The sequence below is a fragment of the Amphichorda felina genome, assembly GCF_050947745.1.
Source record: "Amphichorda felina strain 45539 chromosome Unknown scaffold_2, whole genome shotgun sequence".
NCBI classification, from domain to species: Eukaryota; Fungi; Ascomycota; class Sordariomycetes; order Hypocreales; family Bionectriaceae; genus Amphichorda; species Amphichorda felina.
This window is the reverse complement of record NW_028145048.1, coordinates 2128935-2153883: the sequence shown is the minus strand read 5'-3', so window position 1 is coordinate 2153883 and position 24949 is coordinate 2128935. Positions and strand designations below refer to the sequence as shown.

The window sequence follows — 24949 nt, the reverse complement described above, 5'->3', positions numbered from 1 at the left end:
TTTCCGCAAGCTTCCTAGTTCTACCAGCAGGTTGCATCATGCCTCAGGCAGACCCTGGCCTCAATGCAGCAAGTACCTAAGCAATTTCGAGGTCATACCTCGGTGTTCAGTTTATGTACTTGTCTTTTGGCAATGGGATCAGCATAAGAAGGCATTGGAGCTATCTTGGCCTAGGATTCATGCAAATTACTGCTGCAATGGCAGTAGTAGAGCTCTTGGGACCATGCGTCCCGTAGCTCCTCGTCACTCGTGGGACTCGTACGGTGCAGATTACGTATTACTGCAGCTATTCCACGTCTCGTCAACCGGAGACGGAAACTACCCATTCTAGAGTTCCTAAAAGTAGAATTACAGCTTCATCCCAACCCGATAGGAGTACGGATCACACTAATACTATTAGTAATAATCGTACTGGCATTTACCAACAGCCATGGCTGACGACTTTCTCCTGGTTTCCACCCCACGGTATGATCCGCAGTTGACCACAGTTCCAAGCCGAGGGCTCGACCACGCAAAATGGAACTACGACCACCAATCGCCAGTTTACTTGCTTGACTACCATCGAGACAGACTATTGAAAGCGGCATCTTACTGGGGCTGGAGACCGGCTGTAACGCTTCTCGACGGTCCGCCTGGCCTCGAATCGCTATCACGAGGGCTTGGAGAGTTCATCGGCGCCTCGCATGAAACCCCGTTACGGCTCAGAATCCTAGTCGGTCGCCATGGCGAGATCAAGTTTGAAAAGTTCGACATTCCTCGCGCTCCTCTCGAAACATTTTTCCCGCGGCGGCTTCCAGCTCCAGGGAGCCGACCAGCTGAACAGGAAGCTCCCCAGCATCCAGAGTACGTGCTTGTCGTGGATAGTGCAAGGACCGCTAGGTCGGAGCACACCCACTTCAAGACAACCAGTCGACCCGCATACGATGCGGCTCGTCGGCGGGCCAGGATTGTGCCAGGGGAGCTGAAAGAGGTATTGACTGTGAACCTGGAGGGATACGTCATGGAAGGGAGCATTACCACGCCCTACTTTTGGAGAGGAGGGAGATGGGTAACCCCTCCAGTGTCGGACACGGGCTTCAGTGAGCAGGGTGGAAGCGGCGGCCAGGATGGTGTATCGCGACGTTGGGCACTAGAAAGGTAGAGTCAGTCTCCCATAGTGGCCAGTCACAGCTAACCTTTGGCGATGAACAGTGGCATCGCGGAGCAACAGGAAGTAGCAGTCGACTCATTGGTAGACGGTGAGGAATGCTGGCTCAGCAACGGAGCGAGAGGCTTCATGTTTGCGAAGATCCGTCTTTGATGCGGAAGTAAGGCCTCAGGCAAGCCTGCCTAGCAATACCTAGCTCTTTAAGCTTCTTTTCAAAATGTTTGACGTGTGGAAGTTGGTGGTTGTTGATGGGAAAACGATAGTTGACTGTGGGGGTGCTGACGTATCAGTGCAATAATGGTGGTTGGCCAGACGCGTCGTGTGGCACTCGAACCGCGTCGGCTGCACTTTAACTCCAAGAACCACCACGATTTGATACATCGACACGACGACGATAACTTTAGGAGGCTCCAGCTTGTTACTGGAAATGGTGTCATATTAAACTTGCTGCGACACAATTACCATTAAAACAATTCCGTCGAGTCCAACAGCACAAACAACACCAAGCACAACCATCGTCACCATGGCTTGAAGCTACGGATTGACCTTGGAACCCCGATTCTAGCTCCAGACCCATCTAGCTTCAAAAGTTAACAGCTTGAACCATGCCTCCGGATCGTGACCCGGCCGTTGAGGCGCTTATACGCGATGGCCGTCAAGCTTATGCGACCAAACGCTATAAGAATGCTTTAGAGTGCTTTACTCGCGTACGTTCCAAACATTTCAACCCCCATGGCTAGTTCTCATTATCTTTTAGGCTATGAAACGATGTCCCTGTACCAGGGGAACAAGACGAGACAGATGCTCGTGCAAACACTACGAGCAAGTCGCAGCCGAGGGGGGGTCCATCTTCCACGAAGCTATGTATACTTGCACCTGCCCTGTAGGGAAAACCTTTAGCAATTGCGACAACTCACTGCATGTCCAATCATTAGACTACAGAGCTGCCGCATTCGAAGCGCTTAAGGAGCTTGATCGCGCAAGAAAGGATGCCGAATGGATATTGGAGCTCGCACCGCGTCTCCCAGACGTACGTTACTCAACGGTCGACAACCCTCCCAAATGCTAATTTCTTTTAGGGGTATCTCCGGCTTGGAAAGATAGCCCGGTTGCAGAAGAAGAATGAGTTTGCTTGGAAGGTGTTCAATGCCGGCATTGATGCCAGCGCATCAAGCAATCTGCCAAGGAACTACCCAAAGGTTGAGGTAGGCCGAGGACCATGGTCTGTTGGTCAGGGTTGTTGCTGACTATTAGTATCAGAAACTCTATACTGCTCGGGCGCCTCTACATACCCGCTACTTTCGTCAAGACCCCCTGCAGCTCCCTCTCGACATTGTCCACCTCATCTTCTCTTATATTGACTTCCTGTCTCTGTTGTGAGTAGTCTATAGAGAAAAGACCCCTCTAACAATGGCTAATCAACATAGGCGGTGCCTGCGTGTCTGCAAACCTTGGAGAAGATCGCTGGGAAGCCGCGAGAATCATCATCTATGGAGATCCCTCGAGTTCCCAAAACCTCTTCCACGCCGCAACCCGCCCAACATCCATACCTTGAGTAAGCTCCTCGGCTATTCCGGGAATGACGCTCGCCGACTGGTAATCAAGGACGCCGCTGGTCTTCGTCTCTCAAATGCAAAACTCAAGGTGCTCTTGAGGGGGTCTCCCAAGCTCGAATGCCTTGAGCTCCATAACGAATTCGAGCCTCTGGATATCCACATGCAGCAATGGCCGCGTACGATAACTCATGCTTCCCTGGTTGAAGTGACCCTGCCTCTAGTTCTCTGGGAGACTCTCGCCAGCAATCTTGTACACCTCCACATCAACTCGAAGTCCCAAGGCACTCCCAAAGTAATCGAATTGCCAGTCCTTCCAAAACTACGATACCTTCGCACAAAAGGCAGCAATACGGTGATACGAATGGTAAGTGATGGTATCTTTTGGTCGGGAGTCAAAGGCTTACGATAATTAGGACCATGTGATGAAGTCGATGCCAAACTTAGAACAGCTTTGGTTCGAAGATATTCTCCCACCGAGGTGGAATGAAGACGATGACCGCGACAAGAAACCGTTTACCGAGTCCTTGGGGCAGCTCAAGGTAGTCATCTGCGACGACGTAACAGGCTCTCTGACACCCAGTCAGGCGCTTACACTCATCCAGTTGGCATCCAGAAACCAGGGGGCCAACATACAATATCTCGAGCTCGGGCCCTACCATGAAGATCCGAGTGGGGTGACCATACTAGGACGATATCACGACTGGATGGATTCCTTCGACTTCTTGGGACAGGGGACTTCCACACCAGGACTACCCAACAGCTTCGATAACCTCCGAGACCTTCGCCTGAGACACATGGTCATGGACGGCGCAGCTTCGGAGCCGGTCCTGAGAAATGCCATCGACAGCGGCAAGCTGCGCTCCATCGACATCAACTTCCGTCGCCCCTCCATGACCGATCACGAGGGTCCAGCAAGCTGCCAGCGTATCCAGGAGTTCTCCTGGCTCCGGGGCGCCAAGTCCATACGCTGCATTGGCCTATCCAACTTCCGGTTCAGGAGGTACCCGCAAACGGATGAGGACCTGCCACTGCCCAGCTTCCTTGCGAGCTTCCCAAATCTCGAGACACTGGAGATTGGTTCCGACTACTACGAAGATGCGGAACTCGGGTCTGTCATTGTTGCTATAATGAAGGCGACGAAGTTTAAGACGATATATCAGCACACGATCAAAGGTGCCAATCTGGATATATTGAGGAAAGCGGCCAAACAGTTCGGCGTTGAACTGATTTGGGGCGAAAGGCCGCGCGAATGGCCGGTACCTATTGATGATTAGACACATGAGCTAGGGTTAAAGTTGAGAACAAAAGCTACCCATCAAAATTTGACAGCATTGTATTTGGTGGTATGCGGTGGCGAGCGCTATGTGTATAGCTAAGTCGCCTCGATGGACAAAACCTCGACCCCATCAAGGCGAAGTAATCTTTACACAGATGAGCCAGATGATAGGTATCTATCTAGTGCCCAGAACGGAGCTTCCCATGTCTCTGAGATCCAAATCCATGGCCGCTGCGTTTTCTTATGCTTCTATATATCATGTAATCATCCGTATGCCAAACCCACCGCCTCACAGGGGCGTAAAGTAGCAGGTGGCCATCGCTGGCCCCTTTCAACCACGTCCGACCTTGAAGGACAGAATCTATAACAGTTAGTAAATCTATAAGGGCTTCAGGAAGGTCAACTTACATCGTTCTTCCCGACGGAAACAAAATCATCCTCCGATACTCGCATGTTCCCGACGCCCTCAATGTAAGCAATGGGAGCGTCGCCCATGACCTTTCGAGCAACATCCCCCACTGTCGAGCCCTTCTTCACCAAAACGCAGTCCCTAAAGACAAACTTGGAATCGGAAGCGCCAGCGCTGAAAGTCGTCGTGTTGCGAACGGGGAACACGGGGACAAGCCCAAGAAGCTCTGCTGCCCGTGTCAGGACCTGGACAACTCCGGTAGATCCAAACCGGTAGAGGACCATATCCTTGAGGTTTTCTATTCGATTCCGATTCTTCTCATCCAGCTCCTTGAGACCTCCGCCATCCGGGTCGCCTTGCTCTATCAGGTCCTCCCTGGTGTCGACGAACTCGCTTCCTTCCGTGTACTTGATATAGCCCTGCTTTGCCATCTTGCGCAAAAAGATTTCCGATATGGCCGAGCACAGTACTATCGTTTTCGGATCCTGCATCTTTGCTATTTTTGAAATGTTCTTGTCGGCATCGGGGTGGTCAATCTTGTTCAGGGCAATGACGGTAGGGAACTTCTCGTCCACGAAGGCGTTCACAATGTGCTTGACCGTCTCGTCGCTCCAATCTTCTAGGGGCTCCTTGACACCCGCCCGATCGAGTGTCCGGTTCATGACCGTTGCTGTCGCACCGTAACCAGAGAACTGGCCCTGTAATGTTTCGACGGCCGTGGCCTTAATAGCCATGTGCCGCCGCCGGATAGAACCCCACTTTTGCATCAGGTTGCCTAGAATCCATGCGACAACCTCACTCCGGAGCCAGGCAATGTCCACGGACGGATCATACCCTCTCGTCTCCTTTCCCTCGGCATCGACGGTCCCCGAGGCGTCAACAACGTGTATCAGCGCATCAGCGTGCCGCAGGTCATCCAAGAACTTGTTCCCTAACCCACGGCCCTGGTGGGCACCCGGCACAAGCCCAGCAACATCGAGGAGCTCTATGGGCACGGATCGCCGGCCGTCGACGCAGGCGCCATAGTTGGGGCGGCACCGGTCGGAAAGGTTGTATCTCGCGCACGCGCAGTCGATCTGGAGGTAGCCTATGGCCCGCTGGGGGTCGATGGTGGTGAACCTGGGATGGAGGGGCAGTTAGCTTAACGGCTCGTCCCCATGAAGTCGGAGGAGGATGGTTGGAGAGGCAGTATGTACGGAAAGTTGCCTATTCAGATAGATTTATCAGCGCCTGTTGCGACTCCGTGTCTAGGGAAAGTTGGAGTAATAGGGCTACCGACCGACTTTGGAGGAGGCGTCCGTCAGGCTGTTGAGGGTGGTGCTCTTGCCCGCCGAGGGCTTGCCCACGAGCCCGATGAGCGGATCGCGAGGCATTTCGGATGCGTTGGCTTCCGGTTCATGCAAGTTGAGCGCTTGGACGGGTTAAAGGAGAGTGGGTCGCGGTGATTGAAGACGGGTGGTCCTCCAAACTCTCCAGACGAGGGGCGCTTCTTTCTGTCGTTTGCGACAGGGCGTGATGGTGGACGTCACGAAAATTCTGGCTTGGCGGAGGGGCAGTTGTGCTGCAGGTACCTTATCAGCAAGGGTACCTAAATTCCTGGCCTACAATTGCCGTGGGGGAAAGTAGCTTGATGACAGAGGGACCTCTTTATCATCCCACCTTCGGTCGCGACTACTACCAACCTCAGAGGCACGGAGCTGCTGGAAGTTGATTTCCACTACGTACCACGGTAATTGAGAGCTCTCGAGGGGACTGGCAACGTATTCAAATTTGTAAACAACCCACTGCCGCCTTGCCCTGGTCTCCCATAAATTATGTCCTCTCCCCCTCTGCCCCTCGATGCTCTGCGTGGGTGGGCACATCTCAACGGTGTCGACTTCCTCAATGTTGAGCTCCAGCACATAGACGGCAAAGGCCTAGGACTGGTGGCCACACAGCGCTTGAGTCTCACCGCCGATGACGAGGGAGCAAAGGATGATGCACCGCTAGTCAAGGTCCCTCGCGCTCTGGTGCTGTCACCTGGCACGATCGAGGACTATGCCAAGGTCGATCAGAACTTCCGGCAGTTGCTAGATGCTGCGGGACATCAGGTAAACACCATCGCCCCACAGAACTTGGGACATTTGGCTCACCAATTCTGGGCAGTCTTCCCGGGGAGACATCTTACTATACCTACTAGCTCAGCTAGTCAGTTCCAAACGAGGTCATGCCGGGAGGAAAGGTGTGGCTTCGACTGCCTGGACCGAATACTCCAAGTTCCTGCCACGCGATGTCCTTGTCCCTACCCTGTGGTCGGAGCCAGAGAGAGCACTCCTGCAGGGCACGTCGTTAGAGGTAAGTCTTCGGGGTTCATACCTATTCTCTGGGGCCAACCCGTTCTTGCCGGCATCTTCTCACCACACGTAGGACGCTGTCGATGCAAAGATGGCTTCCTTGCACAGCGAGCTGCACGAACTCCGCGAGAAGACATTAGACCTTCCATTCTGGAATTCGTTCTTTTGGGAGGATGAAGCAGTCACCTTGGGAGATTGGGCGCTAGTAGATGCCTGGTATCGGTCCCGGTGCCTAGAGCTGCCTTCTACAGGCGATGCCATGGTACCCTCCATTGACATGGTCAATCACTCGAATGGACCAGACGCCTACTATGATGAGGACAGCGACGGGGATGTGGAGATCCTGCTTCGCCCTGGCTTTACCGTAGCCAGTGGGAATGAGGTTACCATCTCATATGGCGAATTCAAGTCGGCGGCCGAGATGCTCTTCAGCTACGGCTTTATCGACGGAAAAACGAGCAAGGACGAGATGACACTGGCGCTTGACTCATTCCCTGATGATCCCCTGGCACAGGCGAAGCTTCACGTCTTTGAGCAGTTCCCGACCGTCCGGTTATCTCGGACAGAAGGGGTTTTAAAGTGGGAGAGCCCCTACCTCCATCTTATGGTCCTCAACGAAGAAGACGGCCTCGAATTTCGGGTCCTCCAGGACACTGATGGCGGCCGTCAGCTGAAGCTCTTCTGGCAGGGCAGCGATGTGACTAATCAGGCCGCGAACTTTGAAGCACTGACGCAGGAGCATCCTCTTTGCCCGATGTTTCGACTCCGAGCCGTCACAGTTCTAGCAGAGCAGATGACGTCGCAATTGGCAAGGATACAGAGCCCCCCAATCACCGAGGAGCCTGGACAGAACGAGGATGCTGTGCTGAGAGAAGCCTGTGTTCAAGCGGCGGGAGTATTGAAGAGAATAGAGACTTCCCTTCTCGAGGCTGCTGTGGCAGCTTTGCAAGAACAGGTATGTCAACCCACTCTCCCCAAATCCAGGATCCCTTCAACAGCCTCTACATGGGCTGCTTGTCTGTCACCAGTCAAGTGCCAACCAAGTATCTGGGTGATGAAACACGGTTGAATCCCTTCGACTCTCTACATAATACATCCCTCACGTTGCTGTCGGCCTGCTTCTCGTCACTGACCAGGTGCCATCCCTCCAGCAAACAAATCTACTAGCCGACGACAAGGTTAAAGCATATCTCGGGTCGACGGAAGATACCCATAACGAGCAAGGCGTCACTGCGCCGGCCAATGAGGAAGACGATTTCAGCTGAAAGCCAAGCCCTGGGCAACAGTATGTGGTGACGGAGCCGAACGAGACGGTCTGGTGATCGACAGTCACCACTTCGCGCCTAAAGTGGCAATCATCAACGCTGAATTGCTACATTCTTGACAGTTTTGAGCGAGGCGCAGGGTCATGATGGAGTGCATTAAGAGATTTCAGGATGAGTCTTTGGGAGGACAACACAGACTTTCATTCGAAACCGACGAGAATCAAAATTGAGAAGCCATCCGTAGGGCTTCAGATAATACTGTACGAGTAGGATGACCGTTGCAGGATCACGCCATCAGGGTGTTTCTAGTGGCCCCGCAGTGGTCGTAACATGCGCAGGCGAAACAGTGGTTGGTAAAATTCAAAGCGCATGTCTTGGGGGCGTCGCTTAACCACACGGATACGGTATACCATAATATGGCTTGGAGTGCCAGGGGGAGAAGAAAATCAACCAGCCAATATGTCGACGGGTAGGAGGCTAGCAATAATAGCACAAATCTTGCAACTGACTCGAGCACATCTTTAGCTACTCCTTACCGCCACAAGTGCCGTCACATCTTACGAAGTGCGTGCGTGCACCATCAATGGGGGAGGGGTGAGACCTAGGAATCGAGGCATAATATCGTACGGCAAAGCTCGGCTCCAGTGTGACTGAGACTCAAATTGAGCGCATATAATATTATGGGCTCTCCAGATGACGATGGTGAATCTCTCAGTACCATGTGCAGGGACTTTGCCCATGTCAGAGAGAGGTTAACAGGCTTGGAAAGCACAAGCGGACTCAACATTCGGTTCGTGGGTCGACCAATTCCGATCCCCTGAATTGTCAAAGGCAGTTCTACGGATGTGGAAGCTGCAGATAGGGTCTCCGTTCCTCCGTGGCAATGCAGTTCGTGAGTGCAAGAGTCGCGTGAGGCTGGGCGCAACGTGGCCAACGGGCTCAAGTCAGAAAAAAGGGTGTGGAAGCCTTCGTCTTTGGTGGCGCGCGCGGTGGCGCGGTGCGTTTTGAGCTATATTGAAACAGTGCCAACGTAAATGGCAATCGACTTGTTCGATAGCGAGATCTACAGCATTGGCTTCCCCGGATTCCCCCGCACGAGCAACGACAGCGAAGCGCTTGTCACGTTGTCACACGGCATGTACGAATGGCACTGCGAGAGTTTCCTTTGGAGTCGAAGACGGAGATGGGTTTCATCCAAACCCCTATGCGCAAGCAAGGGAAAAGACGGCGGCTGAATAGATCTGACATGGATGGCATGGCCCGGTGAGAAAAGCCGGTCAGCCGTGTGGCCAGGCACATAATACTATCTAAAGAGGTTATCGCTGCGACGGTGGCTTAAGCAGTAGAAATACTGTGATATATCATAGACTCCGTACTGGACGGATGGTATCCGTCTGATTGCTGCTGAATGCATGCGTGCAGCGTGCATGCTTGATCCGGGATCAGCCGGGACGGGGGCTCCCAATTGGGCCAAGGGCGACAAACCCCGGTGCCCCAGATTCCGCCCACAGCCCCCCTGTCTGCCTGTCTGGAGACTGGGGCGGTTGGGCCTGGACCTACGTAGGAGGCAACCGCACCACCCTCTCAGAAGGGCGCTTGGGGGCGCTGGTGCACGCTGGTGGGCAGTGGTCCATGCCCCAGTGTGGTGGGCGCCCAGTGGTCGGGTCCCCAGTGGTGGGTGGTGCACTGGTGGTGTCCCAGCGGTGGAGGCCTGCCAGGCGCTGAGTCTCTGCTGACCGGGAGCCTGGTGGACAGCAACCATGACTCTGTGTGGCCCACCGCCCAACAACTTTGAGCCAGGCCCCTCCCCCAGACGAAGACAGCCAGAAGCCCAGAAGCCCAGAAGCCCAGAAATTCCCTTCATCCCGTCACCTCCGTTGGACCTAGTCTTGGCTCCAATTCTGTGTCTCAACCTTCACTCTTTCCATCGCCATCCCGCTCTGCCCCATCATTCGAACATTCGCCTGCACGACCATTTACCTCCCGCGACACAGCGTTTTTATTTATTTATTTTATCTGGGGACCCTTCCTGGAATCGAGGGATCCCTTCGGCAAAGACAGGCAACGGTCCCTCTGTGGCCTGCGCTGAGGACCAAGACCAGGTCAACCGCCATCGCCTGGACGCCACCCAGTCATTACTCGCCGTTACGCAGGCGCACAACCGAACCACGCCACGACAGCGCCTCCTTTGCCTGTTTGCTTTTTTGATACTCCGTCTAGCGATTGATATTTGCCCATCATGCCTGGAATCCTGCCGATGAAAGTTATCAAGGTGGGCAACAGCGCCCAGGGTCGCATCGCCCAAGCCTGCGACAGATGCCGCAGCAAGAAGATCCGCTGCGACGGCGTCCGCCCGACATGTACCCAGTGCGCCAACGTTGGCTTCGAGTGCCGCACCAGCGATAAGCTGAGCCGACGCGCCTTCCCGCGAGGCTACACAGAGTCCCTCGAGGAGCGCGTCCGGGCGCTAGAGACGGAAGTCCGCGAGCTGAAGGACCTGCTGGACGAGAAGGACGAGAAGATCGACATGCTGTCCAGAATGCACGGGAACAGGAGGACACCACCATCGGCGGCCATGTCCCACTCATCACCCCAGGCGGGTACCCCGGAGCTCAAGAAGGACGCGTCGCCTCCACCGAGGGAGGACACATTCCGGGTGCAACCGTCACCGCTGCTGCTCGGCGTTGACAGTTCAGATTCATACTTTATGGGCCCGTCTAGTGGAAGGGCGTTCATCGGTGCGTTTTCACTTCTCACGCCTATTCTGGGTCTAATGGCCGCCATGTTCACTAACCCAAATCTTGTGCAGAGGCTTTTAAGCGGAAGATCCAGGAGACGGGCAAGCCGTGCTCTGACTTGAACCCCGAAGCGTTCCTCCACATCCAGGGCACTCCGCCGCTAAATAATAGTGACGAGTCTGAGCAGGTGCCGGGAGCCCCTCCCCGGCTCTTCTCCGACCGCTGTGTCAACGTCTACTTCCAGGAGTGGGCTCCGCTCTTCCCGGTGCTCCACAAGCCGACTTTCCTTCGTGTTTACGAAGACTTTGTGGCCGACCCGGCCAAGATCAAGAACAGCCACAAGACAGCCCAGCTGTACCTCGTCTTCAGCATCGCCGGGCTGTCCCAGGAGTCTCCTGACCTGCAGCAGCTAGCTGCCTGCGAGCGGCAATGGACCAAGGCTCTGGATTCGCTGCTCATGGAGAACACCATGACCACGCTGCAGTGCCTTATCCTGGCCCTGATGTACTGCACCATGAGAGCCGACTACAAGAAGCTCCAACACTATAAGGGCATTGCCGTCGGTCTGTCCCACAGGCTGGGTCTGCACCAGAGCCAGAAGCGATTTTCTTTTGGGGCGTTGACTATCGAGACGCGCAAGAAGGTGTTTTGGACCTTGTATACCCTTGACTGGTGAGCCGCTCGAATGTCCACATGGTACCCACAGCTCATGCTAATGTGGTACAGCTTTACTGCCGCTACTCTCGGCCTGCCCAAGCTCCTCAGGGAAGAGGATGTTCAGGCTGAATACCCGTCAGACACTGACGACGAATATGTCACGGAGAAGGGGTTCCAGCCGACGCTTCCGGGTGAATCCACTCGCTTGTCAAGCGCGTTGGCCTTGTTCCGTGGGGCCCGCGTAATGGCCCGTGTCCTAGAGAAGAACTACCCAGCCACGACGTCTCACGAGTTATCGCTGCAGCAAATGGGAGGTCTCGAATCCGAGCTGGACGCTTGGTACAATGACCTGCCAAACCACTTGAGACTCAACTTTGCCCAAGACAAGCCCTCAACGGATGTCACGGGCAGCCGGTCCCCTCTTTTGGTGCGTGAGAGCCAAAAATCAGACTAAAACACAAGCTAACAGACCTAGGCTTTGGCATACTACTATATTCGCACTCTGATCTACCGCCCCGCGGTTGGTTCGAGTCTTGGCCACAAGGCCGCCCCCGCTCTGCTCTCCATCAGCGAGTCTAGCAAGCGTATTATCCAGATCATTCAGCTTCTCGAGGAGCGCAGAATGATCTTCTCGTTCTGTCTTAACAAAACAGACTTGCTCATCGTGTGCGGAATAACGCTGCTCTACCAGGCCATCGACCTCAAGAAGGAGAGCAAGGTCATGCAGGACAATGAACGCCTGGTGAATGCGGTTATCGGGATTGTGGGGCGCGAAAGGGCTCCCGGCTCGTGGGATTTCAGGCGAGTTGCGAGCCGGCTTATTACCATCGACGAAGCGAACGCCTCGGTGCCGTCACCGCCGCCACCGCCGTCTCGCGAGGGTTCCACATCTACGCCTTCACAGCGGGGCTCCCCCCCATCAGCACAGCTGAGAAAGAAGTCGTTCCTAGGGAGGCGTCCAGATGCGTCAGTCAGCGAGACGGACCTGCTTCAGCAGCAGGAGAGGATGCGGCGGATGACGATGCCGAGCCTGGCGGATCAGAAGCCTGATCTCTACCGTAGCTCGTCAAGACAGTCCTTTGACAGTGTGCCGGGGGAGACGTCTACACGACATCGGGATCACCGCTTGTCCATGTCGCAGGTACAGAGACCTCAATGCTCCAAGTCACGGATACCGCAGAACCTCGACTATCTAGCCTTGGGAGCCACGCCTTCCCAGTCACGACAAACGTCGCCGCCGCGGAGTCGCATGCAGCCGCCGTCCTCGATCCCCCCACGGCAAAACCGGAACATGCCCCACAGCCAGACGGGTTCCAAGATGCCGGCCACAGCATCCAGCACGGAATGGGAAACGATGCTAGGCACCATGGATGGCGGGTTGAACAACGTGTACGACGCCATCTACGGAGGAACCAGCTTCCTCAACGAGGCGTCCGCTCCGACGTCGTCGCAGTACCCGGGTAACGACTGGTCGCCGGACACGTGGGACCTGAGCACATTCAACATTGGGGACTTTGGCAACGGCCCCGCATCGAACCCGGCAGCGCCGCAGAGCGTGCTAAGCATGAGCGACGATAGCCTCAGCTCGGGCGAGGACGTGGCGCCGTCGGAGCTGGGGCTCAGCATGGGCAGCGTGGATTACCAGGGGAATATGGTGGCCAACTGCGGGGGTAATGATGGATTCATTCTGGATGGCCTCGAGAGCTTTCCTCTCTAAGCGACATGATATGCAAATGCAAGCGATTCTACGGTTTCAGGGTTGAGCGCTGTGTTGGAATGGGTTACCAAACAAAAAGAGAGAGGACACCATACACGACTGGATGGGAAGGCTTGTTTTCTGGACACAACTGGGGTAAAGCAGGATGGGATATTGTGCGATGGCTATTATTGCTCTGCGGCGTCTTTTATCTTGCGCGCGCGTCCATCTCTTTTATCTTTTCCCATGTTCTTGATGGAACACTAGCAGGCTAGGACGATCTCTTGGTGGAGTATATAGCTCTTCAATTATGTTACAAGTGCCATCTATAGCCGTCATCATCTACCATGTACATATACTACGGTACATCTTCTGTCAACCAGTGGCTTACAACTTGTAATAGTACACTACGCGTATGACCTCGGAGTTTAAATGCCTAAATGCGGCTTCCACCCCGCAACGTGAACAAGGTGACAATGGGAACACGTACCCACAGGAATGCATCACATTACATATCCGCGTATTATCCACCATTAGCACGTGCGGAGATGCTGGGAGGGGTTTGGCTCTGGGGCGCGAAAGCCAACCCCGATGTTGGAGATCGGGCATCCGTTCGCTGCGATACCTCATACATAACCACCCGAGAGGGACGAGGGGGAAATAGAGAAATAGAGATACAGGGCCCAGCAGCATGACTGGCGGGGCGAAGCCTCTTCTACAGGACGCCATGGCACCCCCAAACGGTAGGTAGCTTGCCCAAAATCCTCTTCATCGGCAGAAGAAGCAACTGACTCGCCTCCAGCCTCCTGTTGCGCCGCGGCCGTCCAGTCCAGCAGAAAGCCAGGGCGCTTCCTCCCGCAGACCATCGCCCACCGCGGGTACAAGGCCTCGTTCCCGGAGAACTCCATGGGCGCCTTCAGGGGCGCTGCAGAGGTGGGCGCCCACGCCATCGAGACGGATCTGCACCTGTCGGCCGACGGCGTTGTGGTGCTCTCACATGCAAGTCACCTTTTTTTTTGTCGCCTTTGGCCCCCCTCCCTCCAATGGGCCGATGTGAGAGGAAATGCTGATGGAAGTCTCAGGATCCCAGCCTGAAGAGGTGCTTCGGGATCGACAGGAAGATCCGCGACTGCACATGGGAATACCTCTCTGGCCTGGAGACGGTGCGGGAGCCGAGGCAGGGCATGCCGCGACTGAGCGATCTGCTGGAGTGGCTGGCCGAGGCGGGCAATGAGCACATCTGGATTCTCCTGGACGTCAAGGTAGGGCGCATCCCCGACATGACGTGTCTTTGTCACGGGTACCTGGCCTGGAGACAGCTGATCTGGGCAGGTTGACGACGGCCCCGATGCCCTGCTGGGCGCCGTGGCACGCACCGTCAAGGACGCACCGCCGAGCAAGACACCTTGGGACCAGCGCATCATCCTGGGTCTGTGGAACGTGAGAGGACCAGATTCTTATTCCCTCCCCCCCCCCCCCCCAAAGACAGACAGAGCAGGGGCCGTACTGACTCGGTTACAAAGGCCACCTTCATCGCGGCGGCGCGCCGGCTGCTGCCCTCGCACCCCATGGTGCTCATCTGCTTCCACCTGCCGTACGCGGGCCACTTCTTCGAGGTGGCCAACCTGGGCTTCAACATCCTGCGGGAGTCTCTCGTCGGGCCCTGCGGGTCGCGCTTCCTGCGCCGGGCGCGCGACGCGGACCGGCCTGTCATGGCGTGGACTGTCAACGACGAGCGGTGGATGGAGTGGTGCATCCGGAAGAATGCCGCTGCCAAAAGGGGGCCGGAGGCAACAACAACGATAGCGACGACGACGAAGCTCATTGATGGGGTCATCACGGATGATCCGAGGCTGTTCCTCGAGGTCTGCAAAAGGTGGGAGGACGAGCAGGACGGGGTGGCAGTGAGCAGGCCGGCGAGGAGGGAGGGTGTTGGGGGGAGAGTGAGATCCCTGGTGCGGTTACTGGCATTCCCGGTCGTGGTGCGATTCTTGTTTCTTCTTGGACGGTGGAGGGGGAAGTTTGACTACTTTACGAATGTTAAGAGGCTGGAGCGGTAAGGGGTCATCGTAAAGGTCTCGGTGATGCGATTATCTACATCTGGAGCAAGGACGACGTTTAACACCTCAGCTTGGACAGAAAGACTCCCGGGCATGTTACCTAACCAGAGGAAATATAGGTGGACAACGTGATTTGATAGCCAGCCCGCGAATCCGGCCATCTCATCAACTGCTGTCATCCTTGGGCTGGGCCATCTTCCCATCTGTACTTTGATGTGATGTATTACCGCTATATATCGTCTATGCGATCTGTGCCTTTTCAGCTGCAATTTTACCCGTTTCTAGTCCGTCGACTCCAAATAACGCCATTATGCACCCACTACACCCATGCCGTCCTCCTCGCTCCTTGGCTTGGTAGGACTCTCTCCTTGACCCCCTTGACCCCTTAAATTTCAACATCAATATCCAGATCTAGCGCCCCGATCACATCGTCGTCCATAAGCGGCTTGTGAATCGTAGGCACTCCCTTCTTCTCGGAATGCTTCTCCAGCTGTAACTTGGCAAGATGCGCCGGCATCGACTTGGTGACGTTGGCCTTTGGCGTGCCGTTGGTCGGCGTGTCCGTCTCGCTGCCGTTGGTCGCCGACTTCTTCTCAATCGTCTCGTTAACGTCGTGCACAAACTTGGCCTTGGTCTTGACACGTCGCGAGGGGTCATCCTCGACCCGCTCACCTCGCTGGATGGCCAGCTCAATCTCGCGCGCCCGCGCCCTCTCCTTGAGCTGCGCCTTGCGCACCGCCTCGGCGTTGAGCCGGCGGTTCTCCCGGTTGCGCTCCGCCAGCCGATCCTGTTCTGTCTCTTTGCGTGCGGCCTCCGAACTCTTGGCCGGCCCGAGGCTCGTCCTAAACGCCAGCCGTTGAGAGCCCATCTTATCCAGCTGCTCTTGCAGCTCCTCCACCTTCTCATCGTCACCCCGCTCCCTGGCCTCCTCGAGCAGGCGGGCCACTCGTTCCCGCTCAGCTGGATCGAAGCGTTTCCGCAGCTCGTTTTTGCGCGCCAGCCTGGCCTTGATCTCCTCGTTGGTCCACTTGTGGTTGATCAAGTTGTTGATGTCGTCGATCTTATCTGAGAGGAACGCCTTGGTGGGGAGCGCCACTCCGTCATTGTGGCAAGTGACCGTGTATCGGTGCAGCTCGCTCTGGGACTTGTTAGATCCTTTCCTTCGGGAAAGTAAATGAGATATGCGCTTACATCTGTGAACCTGCCGCTCGAGGCGGCGATGAAAGGGAACTCCTTGACTGCCTTGCCATGTGCGCCTCGCACATACTGGTCAGTCACAAACGATCCATTGGGCCCGGTCAAGGCGTAGGGTCGGCCGGTCGTAAAGCCCTTGATTAATGCCATCCGGTACTGCTCGATGCCCGTCTCGGGATGGGGCCCAAGCGCGATGCGGATAAAGCAGCCGGCAATGGCTGACTCGAATCCTGGAGTAAAGCAGACCTGCGCAAACTCGTTGCGTCCCAGCCTGACCCGTTCGTAGTCACGCAGCTCCGCAGGAGGCACATCCCTCTCCACCTCAGGCTCGGGTGTACGGGTCCCGGCACGGCCAAAGTCGTCGTCGCTCTCATCCCGGCCAGGCGACTCCCGACGGGGTGAGTATGCGTCCCTGCGGCGCTCTGCATCCTCGCGCCGCTTCTGCTTCTCTGCCCGCGCCCTCCGCAGAGAGTCCATGGCCGTCTCACCCTTGCCCGTGCGCTGCCGCGTCGTCTTGCGCGAGCCATCCTCGAGGTCGGCGGCGCCGGCGCTGCGCTTCTTCTTGACCTCCTTGCGCTCCTCATTCTTGACCAGCTGACGCAGGAGACGGTTCTGCCGCTGGTGGTCGATCTCGGTCATGCGGTCGGCGATGATCTGTTCTCGCTCCAACTCGGGCAACGCCATGATCTCCGCCTTCTCGGCATGGCTGATGTACATGCCCTCAACGGGGTACTTGTCATCACCATCAGCGTCACGGCCGCGCTGGGGCTCGGCGTCGGAGTCGGATTCGTCCATGGGCGCGGATTCTAGAGAGTTTGGAGTCCCAGGTTGCGAGGATCTGTGTTGGAGGAGAAGCCAAGCGTTAGCAACCGGTGAGTTATAACGGCCAGCTGGCAGCAGGTGGCAAGCAGCGAAGCACGACAAGATTCCATCGGATGGATCGCATCATGCGCAGCACAGTACGCCACTTGCGGTAGAGTAGTGATGAGATGATTCACTTACGCCTCGCCCTCCTCCTCCGAATCACCATGCCTCGGGCGCCGCTTCCCCTTCTTGCCCGAGGCTTTCCTCGACTCCTTTCCTGGGGGTGGCGACTCAGACCGCTCCCTGCTATCGCTGATGGAGCCCTCATCCCCAGAGGAGCCTCCGGCAAGATCGAGAAGATCATCGTCGATATCAGCCATTGTTGCTCTCGGTGTGCGTCCGCGCGCTTTTCAGAGGCTGACAACGTGTCCGACAGTTCTCGCGCACAGCAGGCGCAGGCAGCTCGCCTGGGCAGTCTATCGCTCGTGGGGTGTCCTATGAGCGGCACAGATCGGGAATATTGATGCAATAAAGGCAGATGGGCAAGAGAAAACGATATAGGAGCAACGGATGATTCAACAAGGCGTGAAAGATGGGACGAGCGAGGTTCGGAAGTGGTTGCCCCCAAAACCGCCCCCCGGGAAAAGCATCGGGTCAAGCCAGAACGCGTCTCATTGGCCTTTTGTGCATCATTTGTGCAAGGCATTGGAGCATTTGCACGAAGAACGGGTCGGCCCAATAATGATCCATGTTTTATGCAAGCCCGCCAGTGGTACGTACCTCGCAGCAATGGCGATCCACCACCAAGGGTCGCCAGCGTCATTCACAGCTCCAAAGAATCGAACCACATTTGGCGGCGACGAAGACGATAACGGCCACAGCATTCCCTCGACACGCAATCATGGCGCCTACACGATGCCTCGCTAGGCCGGCGCGTGCACTCTGCACCCGGGCAATTTGCCCAGCAGCCACCCGCACAATCTCGTCGACAACTGCTGCCAAAGCCCAACCGTTCTCCTCGACCTCACCCGACACCTCGAGCCAGTCCACCCCCAAGAAGCGCAAGCCTCTCACCAAGGAACAGCGCGAGTTTCTCGCCTCGGCAGTACGGGCCTCGTCCTCTCCAATTGCCGTATAATCAGTCCGCATTACTGACGAACCCTTCCTCTCTCCAGCTGCGCGTCAACCAGGCCGGCGAACTCGCCGCTACCCTCATCTACACGGCCCAGACTCCCCCCCTCGTCCGCCGCCACCCTCACCTCCGCCCGCTCATGGCGCACATGTACGACCAGGAGGCCGCCCACTTCGACACCTTCAACGCCCTCATCCACAAGCATCGCGTGCGCCCCACGGCGCTGTACCCACTGTGGTCCGTCCTGGCCACGGGCCTGGGCTGGTCCACCGCCGTCATGGGCCGCGAGGCCGCCATGGCCTGCACCGAGGCCGTCGAGACCGAGATTGGGGGCCACTACAACGCCCAGATCCGCATCCTGCTCGAGATGATCACCGAGTGGGAGGCCGAGGGGTACGAGGTCGGCGGTGAGCTGACGGAGCTGGTGCACACCCTGCGGAGGATACGCGACGAGGAGCTCGAGCACCTAGACCATGCCCTCGAGCATGATGCCAGGAAGGCCGAGCCACACTGGCTGCTCACCAATTTCATACGGGCTGGCTGTCGTGGCGCGATATGGGTCAGCGAGCGGGTATGACCGCCAAACCCCTGCTTCGTTGGCATGTAAAACCATTGTACAGTGTCCCAGCCCCATAACAATTAAAATGATATATATGTACATTATTGTATCAATAGAAGACGATGGAGCGTGCCCGTCGTGCGTGTGTGTCTGCAAGGCCGATACCCTTATATCGTACGACCGCCGCTAATTATCTATGCACATATGTATCGAAAAATCCATTTGAAGGACAGAACTCCATTGTGATGCATTCGCCCACTTCAACAACATGCTAAACCCGCCCATGCACTCTAACCGAAACGCCGTGCTAGTTGCTGCCGAATGGTTAGCACATTCTTCATGACGATGGCTGAAGAGTTAGGTATACTCACTATATCGCAAGAGGAGCAACTCCGTCAACCTGGTAGCCCCAGTTGCCATTGTGCTCCTCGGTAAGCAGCCAGTCGTATGGGAACTGTACCAAGTGTCCTTGGGCCATGTTCATCAACTCCTCGGCATCTGCTCGAGACGGCATGTCCTCAATGGAGAATCCCCGCCGGCTGCCCTTAGTCGTTGCCCTGCGTCGCCGCTTCACGGAGCCCACTGGTGCGGCTGCCTGAGAGTTGGAGTTGGTCTCCCTGGATGGGGCCTTCTCGAGCGTCGAGAATGTTGTTCTCCGCTCTCGTCGTTTGCCGTTGTTCACCAGTGACTCCGGATCCAGGAACTTATTCTGGGAGTTATCAACAGCGGGGAAAGGAGTGTCGCCTAGCGAATAGACTGGCGAAGGAGCCTCTTGGGTGCGCGGCCGCTGTTGTTCAGTTGCAGTATTGACATCAAGAGTCGGGCGTTGCTGCGTGTGCTCTTCTCCGTTGGGCGCCAACGCCGGTTCCTTCTCGTTCAACTCGCTGGCTTCGCCGTTTTCTGGCGTAACGATGTGAGGCCTCCCCTCGTTGGGTCCCAGGTGCGAGAGTTTCTCCGCGACCTTATCGGGGAGCTTCTCAATTTCATTCTCCACCGACTTCAAGATGGCCTCCGGTCCAGGAGCGCTGACACCAGCGCCGGCGGCAGTTGACGGGTGTTGATCCTCTGACTTTGTCTCACGATCCTCGCTCTTGGGCCGCCCTTCCATGCTGGCCCGGAATTTCTCCCCGTAGGTCACGTACTCGCGGTATTCGGCCCATGTAGACACTTCGGAATCAGGCATGCAGCGGAAAACTCGGCGGTAGAGTTTGGTGTTGTTTACCGCCGCTCTGTGCCAAATCTCGTCAATAAAGGTGCTGCTCAGGGGGTCGACCATGCAATCTTTGTCGATGGGAGCGAGTTTGATATCCGCCGCCATAGGATGGAACGCTCCGCTGGTCACACGTCCAGTAGCACTATCGCGGTGGACAGGAGGACCACCAATGTCCGTGTCGTCAACAATAGGCAGCGAAGGTAGTTGTGCAGCCCGAGGCAAGCCAAGCTGGTCCGTGGTGCGGCGGTTGAAGGCAGGCATGGGCGGCAATGTTTCGCCCCCTACATCAACCGACTCGGGGTTCCTATTGTTGAGCATCGATGCAATGTGATGGGCTTCCTTTGGTGCCGCCAAGGACCCTTTGCCCTCAGCGTGCAAGTCCTGCACGAGTATCTCTCGGCCGTTGACAATGACCGAGTCTCGGCCCTCGTCAAGGCCCGACTTCTCAGCAGACTTCCAGCGATCTGGCCCATACCCTGAGACGTCCATCTGGTGCTTCACCCCCATCACTCGCGGATCGTTTTCGAGTCCTTTACCCTTATTGGAGGAACCAGAATCCGACTCCTGGATAGCCTCAGCTTGTTCCATGTCAAGTGCATGGTTGAAACTGGGTGGACGGACCAGCTCAGAGCGTTGGCTCGGTCTGAGCGAGCTAGAGCCAGGGTCAGGAGCCTCCTCGCTATATATATCATTCATCTCGTTCTCGAACGCCTCTCGGTCCATCTCCTGTTGACGTTCCTCCTCGAGGATCTCATCAACATCCAACCCAAGATGCTCCCGCATCAAGCGCAGGCGAAGCGTGTGAGCGAAACGCGCGACCTGGTATGGTTGACCAGCCATGGTCGACCATATCATATCGGTGTCTCGGACAATGGCTGCGCATTCAGAGTCGCGGTTACCTAGCATCGACCGCTCATTGATGTTCGCGGAGCCTATGAGCGCCACACGATCATCCACAATGATGGTCTTGGCGTGAATGTACAGCTGCTCGGTGACCAGGCAGTCGTTGGCCATGACCCCCCATTGCCGCAGGGAATAAAAATTGATATAGTCCTCGGGCTCGATTCCGACGGCTCTCAGTCGTCCAAAGATGGATGACTCACCTCGACAGATGCTCCGATATTGGCACATCAGGATCAGCCGGACACTGGTGCCCTCCTGTTCGTCCACTGTATTCTGAAAGCCAGGCATGAGGGGGATCACAATGACACACCGCCAGTCCTCGTCATTCTCATGAGCCCGAATAATACGGTCAACTAGAGCATCACCAATGCGGTTCGTGATGCGAGTACCGTACACGTCGGTGCTGGTGATGAAGAACTGGTTTTCCATGTAGACAAAGTGATCCGAGTCTTCAATCATCTTGATGTATGCCGTCTGGATGCTGTGCTCCGTCTCCTCGATCCCCAATGACCAAGTGGTCGCAGAGCGAAGTATCTGCACCTCGCAGGTTCCCGTCAGCCCGAGTTCCTCGAGCTCATCCATTTTGGCATCGGGGGCCGGGAGAAGGAAGGGCAGAGGCCGAGTCGGCTTGCGCCCTCTCCGTAGATAGTTCCATCGCTGGACAAAGTGACGCGTTAAGTCTCGTGCTGGCTGTCCAACCACCTGCATGGAAATATCGTGCCAGGGCATTCGAGGAACCTTGCTGCGGTCGTACATTTCTTCATACGGCTCATTAAGACGGAAGAAATCCAGAACCCTTGGGTTCGAGTAGTCTTTTCCGGGGTAAAGCTGACAGTGATCAGCATCCTTGGGTACGTCCGAATGCTCGAACCCGGTTGGCTTATCGTCCGTGATCGGGTGCTGGGGGCAGTCCCAACGCCCGAAACACAAATCGATGCCTCCAACAAAAGCCACGTCATGATCCACGATGCATATCTTCTCGTGGTGGGCGAAGAAGAACTGGTTCTTCTTGAATTGGTTGGGGGATCTCTGGACAAAAATGTTGGGATGGAGGTTGAGCAGAGAGAACTTGGTGTACTCGGAGTCGATCGGGATGGCAGCCTCCACGTTCCTGTAGATGATGACAAAAATCTTAACACCTTCACGAGCCTTCTTCTGGAGAAGCCTATCGAGGCGCCACTTCTGGGATATGCACGCCGGCCTTCGCATGTACAGCTCTGGACTGAGCCACCAGTCGTGGATGTAGATGACGTCCTTGGCCATGTTAATAGCTCTCGAGACATTCCACATATAATCCCGACCATCGACCAGCCACTGGGCAAACACCTTTTGCCGAACAGGGGCAAAGCTGTCAAAACGCTTCTTTTCATACCAGGGTGTCTGGCGCAACATCTCGTTGATGGACGCCTCGAACTCTCTCATCATGCTCTGGTTGCGCGAGAACAGGCGTACCTGGCGCTCGGAAGTAGCCAGCGTCAGGGTATGATGCTTCTCAGGGGGCACTTCCCTGGTGAGGTCGTAGCTCTTTTGTTTCCCCTGCCCAATCTGCTTCAGAGTACTTCTCTTAGAAACGATGCTGAACTTGGAGTCGACAAGATACACATCGTAAATATTCATGTTCTCGGGGGATTCCACGCAGACAATATAGCTCTGACGAACGAGGAACCACTTCCTACTGTGGCGCGCAATGACCTTGGCTGGTGTCAAAACACGGCGGAAATCCAACCCCTTAGAGGACTGGATATGAAGGTAGCCCTCTTTGCCGTGGTAGCTACCTTCCGCTGCGAGACGCACTCCAAGAGCGGAGAGCTCGAGGAACCGGCACAGGCGATTGCTGTCTGCCCTGAACATGAGCCACCTAATCATTTCCGACAGGTACTTCTCCAGCACCCGTCGTTGCTTCTCGATGTAGCGCTGCCTGCGCACGGCGGGGTCCAAGTTGACGTTGCCTTCAGCATTCGACATCTCCCCGGGATCCGTGATCCCAGTCGACCGTCGTCGCATACTCATGATATTCATTCGGGATCTCCTTCTTTGGTGAGTATGCGAGCCTTCGAGATCACTAGCCGTGCCTCGTCTGCCCTCTTCTGGAATGGTATGGCCAACTGGCCCCGGGGTGGCTGTGTCGTCGACGCTCATACTCGCTTGGTCATCCGAGTCACTGCTGTCGCCCGTGTCCTTTTTATTGCGGGCTTCGCGCATGTAGGGGAAGGCCGAGTAGGGGAATTTCGGCTGCTTTGGGCGGGCCCCAAGATCCAGTCGCCCGGGCATATACTTTTCGTTCCTCAGTGCGAACTTGTACCGGAAGTGTAGGTTATAGAGGTCTCCCAGAGATCGGGTAATGGTCCAGTTCATCCTACTGGGCCCACTTCCGTATTCTAGCTCGAATGTGAAGTTCCAATGGCGGTTGCTGTTCTCCTCGCCGGCCTCCGGGGTGCTGTCTATCACTCGGAGCTTCAGCTGTTCCATGAGAACGGGAATCCTCTTGTTGCCGTGCTCGTCGCGTTGTATCATGCTGGCGAGCATCAGCACGGCCGGAGCACCAGCCCGCAACTCAGCCATAAGCTCTGCCGATTTAAGATACTCATAAGAGCGGTCTTCCTTCTTCTGCCGCAGGAGCTTGAGAGTATTCTTGACCTGCCTCCACTTGTGAGCTCCGTATGTCGTTGCTCTTTCAGTACCGAATTTAGGCCGCCTAGGAGCGAGAACATCTCCGTCTGAAGTACCGCCTCCCCCCAGCACGGTGGTACGACGCGAATGGCCGCGGCGTCGGGCCACAGCAATAGAGGCATCAAGGTCTTCGTTGTCTTCGCTCGCGGTCCGCCCCACGGGGTCCATCCAGGGAGCTCCCCTCCGCCACAGGGACGGTCGGGTACGATCACGTGCCACCTCGTCGTCAGAGATGCCATGATCCCGTGCTGAGGTGTCAGGCATGCTGGCTCGGCGTCTCAGGAGCCGCCTAGAGAACCCGAAGCTGTCCGGGTCGTGCGCTTGCCGGATCGGAGTCGGAGTCATGGAGTCAGCTCTGCCTTCCTTCTGTTGGCGGCGCATTCTGCGTTTCTTCTTCTTCTTTCCCTCGCTCTCGTCTGGGATTCCTAGCTCATCTGCCGTCAACTCAGCATCCGCGTCCGCGTCGTACTGAACCTCTGTCAGAGACTCAGGGGCTCGAGAACCGGAGCGGGTGGCGATTGGCGAGTTGGTCATGGACTGGGATCCGAGCTCAGAACCGGCCGCACCGGGTGATCTGGGGTGTTGTAATCCCGAGCTGCCAGCCATTGCCTTAATTTTTGACATGAACGAGCCCGCTTTACCTTTACCCGATGTGTCGAACCCTTCGAGAGATCCATGACGGGTATGCATCGAGGCCCCGGGCATCTCTGGCCGCTTGAATTGAACACTAGGTCTCGTCGCAGCCTCTGCTGTGTTGCCATCACTTGTACCAGCTGTAGACCTCTCGCTCGGCCGCCGTTCGTTGGGTAATCGGTCGGGAAGTGCGAGGAGACTGTCTCCGTGAGAGTCGTCCTCGGAGGGACTCTGGAGTTGACGGGGTACCCCTCCATCCCAATAATCCCGCGCCTCTATTGTCGACGCATCGCGGGAAGGCTGGCGTCTGAGGATTGGTGCAGGCGGCAGAAGGGTGTCGGTGCCCTTGGACATGGCGAGGACGGGCCGGGGAGCACTGTTGGCTGGAGAGGGCGGCTGCTGTATCGTAGTCATCGGTGAGACCGATTCGTCGCCCTCATGATTTCCCATTTCCGCCAAGGTAGCCCTTGTTATTTCGTGTGTCTATCAGATAGTCGAGGTGCAAAGTGCACGCGGTGGTGGGTGTCGGGTCGCTCAGGAGGCGAACGAGCAGTAGAACAGAACTGATTGGGACAGGGCAGCTTCGCAGCGCAACATGCTGGTATGACTCTGGGGAATCGGGGAATCGGGGAATCGGGGGATCGGGGTCGAATGCTCGTAGAACCCAGAGTTGCAGGCGAAGAGTATGAGAGAGAAGTGACCCT

The 24949-nt window shown here is 56.2% G+C and overlaps 8 protein-coding genes across 8 annotated transcripts; 5 read left to right on the top strand and 3 right to left on the bottom strand.

Annotated features, from left to right (window-relative positions):
• Window positions 1–1915: 1915 nt before the first annotated feature.
• ACO1O0_002232 (uncharacterized protein) lies at window positions 1916–3977 on the top strand (the record flags this gene model as incomplete). Its single annotated transcript, XM_083191707.1, has 6 exons — window positions 1916–1923; window positions 2090–2177; window positions 2227–2346; window positions 2402–2523; window positions 2608–3067; window positions 3153–3977. The coding sequence occupies 6 exons, from the start codon at window positions 1916–1918 to the stop codon at window positions 3975–3977; spliced, it is 1623 nt and encodes a 540-aa protein (XP_083052921.1).
• A 333-nt stretch (window positions 3978–4310) lies between these two features.
• Window positions 4311–5761, bottom strand: ACO1O0_002231 (P-loop containing nucleoside triphosphate hydrolase protein; the record flags this gene model as incomplete). Its single annotated transcript, XM_083191706.1, has 3 exons — window positions 4311–4340; window positions 4388–5507; window positions 5664–5761. The coding sequence occupies 3 exons, from the start codon at window positions 5759–5761 to the stop codon at window positions 4311–4313; spliced, it is 1248 nt and encodes a 415-aa protein (XP_083052920.1).
• Window positions 5762–6202: 441 nt separating this feature from the next.
• Window positions 6203–7986, top strand: ACO1O0_002230 (cytochrome c lysine N-methyltransferase; the record flags this gene model as incomplete). Its single annotated transcript, XM_083191705.1, has 4 exons — window positions 6203–6478; window positions 6534–6722; window positions 6795–7676; window positions 7858–7986. The coding sequence occupies 4 exons, from the start codon at window positions 6203–6205 to the stop codon at window positions 7984–7986; spliced, it is 1476 nt and encodes a 491-aa protein (XP_083052919.1).
• A 2239-nt stretch (window positions 7987–10225) lies between these two features.
• On the top strand, window positions 10226–13098 carry CAT8 (transcription factor domain-containing protein; the record flags this gene model as incomplete). Its single annotated transcript, XM_083191704.1, has 4 exons — window positions 10226–10724; window positions 10796–11396; window positions 11451–11808; window positions 11857–13098. 4 exons carry the CDS (start codon window positions 10226–10228, stop codon window positions 13096–13098), a joined length of 2700 nt encoding a protein of 899 aa, XP_083052918.1.
• Window positions 13099–13768: 670 nt separating this feature from the next.
• ACO1O0_002228 (PLC-like phosphodiesterase) lies at window positions 13769–15137 on the top strand (the record flags this gene model as incomplete). Its single annotated transcript, XM_083191703.1, has 5 exons — window positions 13769–13820; window positions 13880–14064; window positions 14160–14339; window positions 14410–14517; window positions 14601–15137. The coding sequence occupies 5 exons, from the start codon at window positions 13769–13771 to the stop codon at window positions 15135–15137; spliced, it is 1062 nt and encodes a 353-aa protein (XP_083052917.1).
• A 385-nt stretch (window positions 15138–15522) lies between these two features.
• Window positions 15523–17515, bottom strand: RTF1 (uncharacterized protein; the record flags this gene model as incomplete). Its single annotated transcript, XM_083191702.1, has 3 exons — window positions 15523–16275; window positions 16329–17169; window positions 17334–17515. 3 exons carry the CDS (start codon window positions 17513–17515, stop codon window positions 15523–15525), a joined length of 1776 nt encoding a protein of 591 aa, XP_083052916.1.
• Window positions 17516–18036: 521 nt separating this feature from the next.
• Window positions 18037–18844, top strand: COQ7 (ubiquinone biosynthesis protein COQ7-domain-containing protein; the record flags this gene model as incomplete). Its single annotated transcript, XM_083191701.1, has 2 exons — window positions 18037–18240; window positions 18311–18844. The coding sequence occupies 2 exons, from the start codon at window positions 18037–18039 to the stop codon at window positions 18842–18844; spliced, it is 738 nt and encodes a 245-aa protein (XP_083052915.1).
• Window positions 18845–19196: 352 nt separating this feature from the next.
• On the bottom strand, window positions 19197–24599 carry SPO14 (uncharacterized protein; the record flags this gene model as incomplete). Its single annotated transcript, XM_083191700.1, has 1 exon — window positions 19197–24599. The coding sequence occupies one exon, from the start codon at window positions 24597–24599 to the stop codon at window positions 19197–19199; it is 5403 nt and encodes a 1800-aa protein (XP_083052914.1).
• Window positions 24600–24949: the final 350 nt, after the last annotated feature.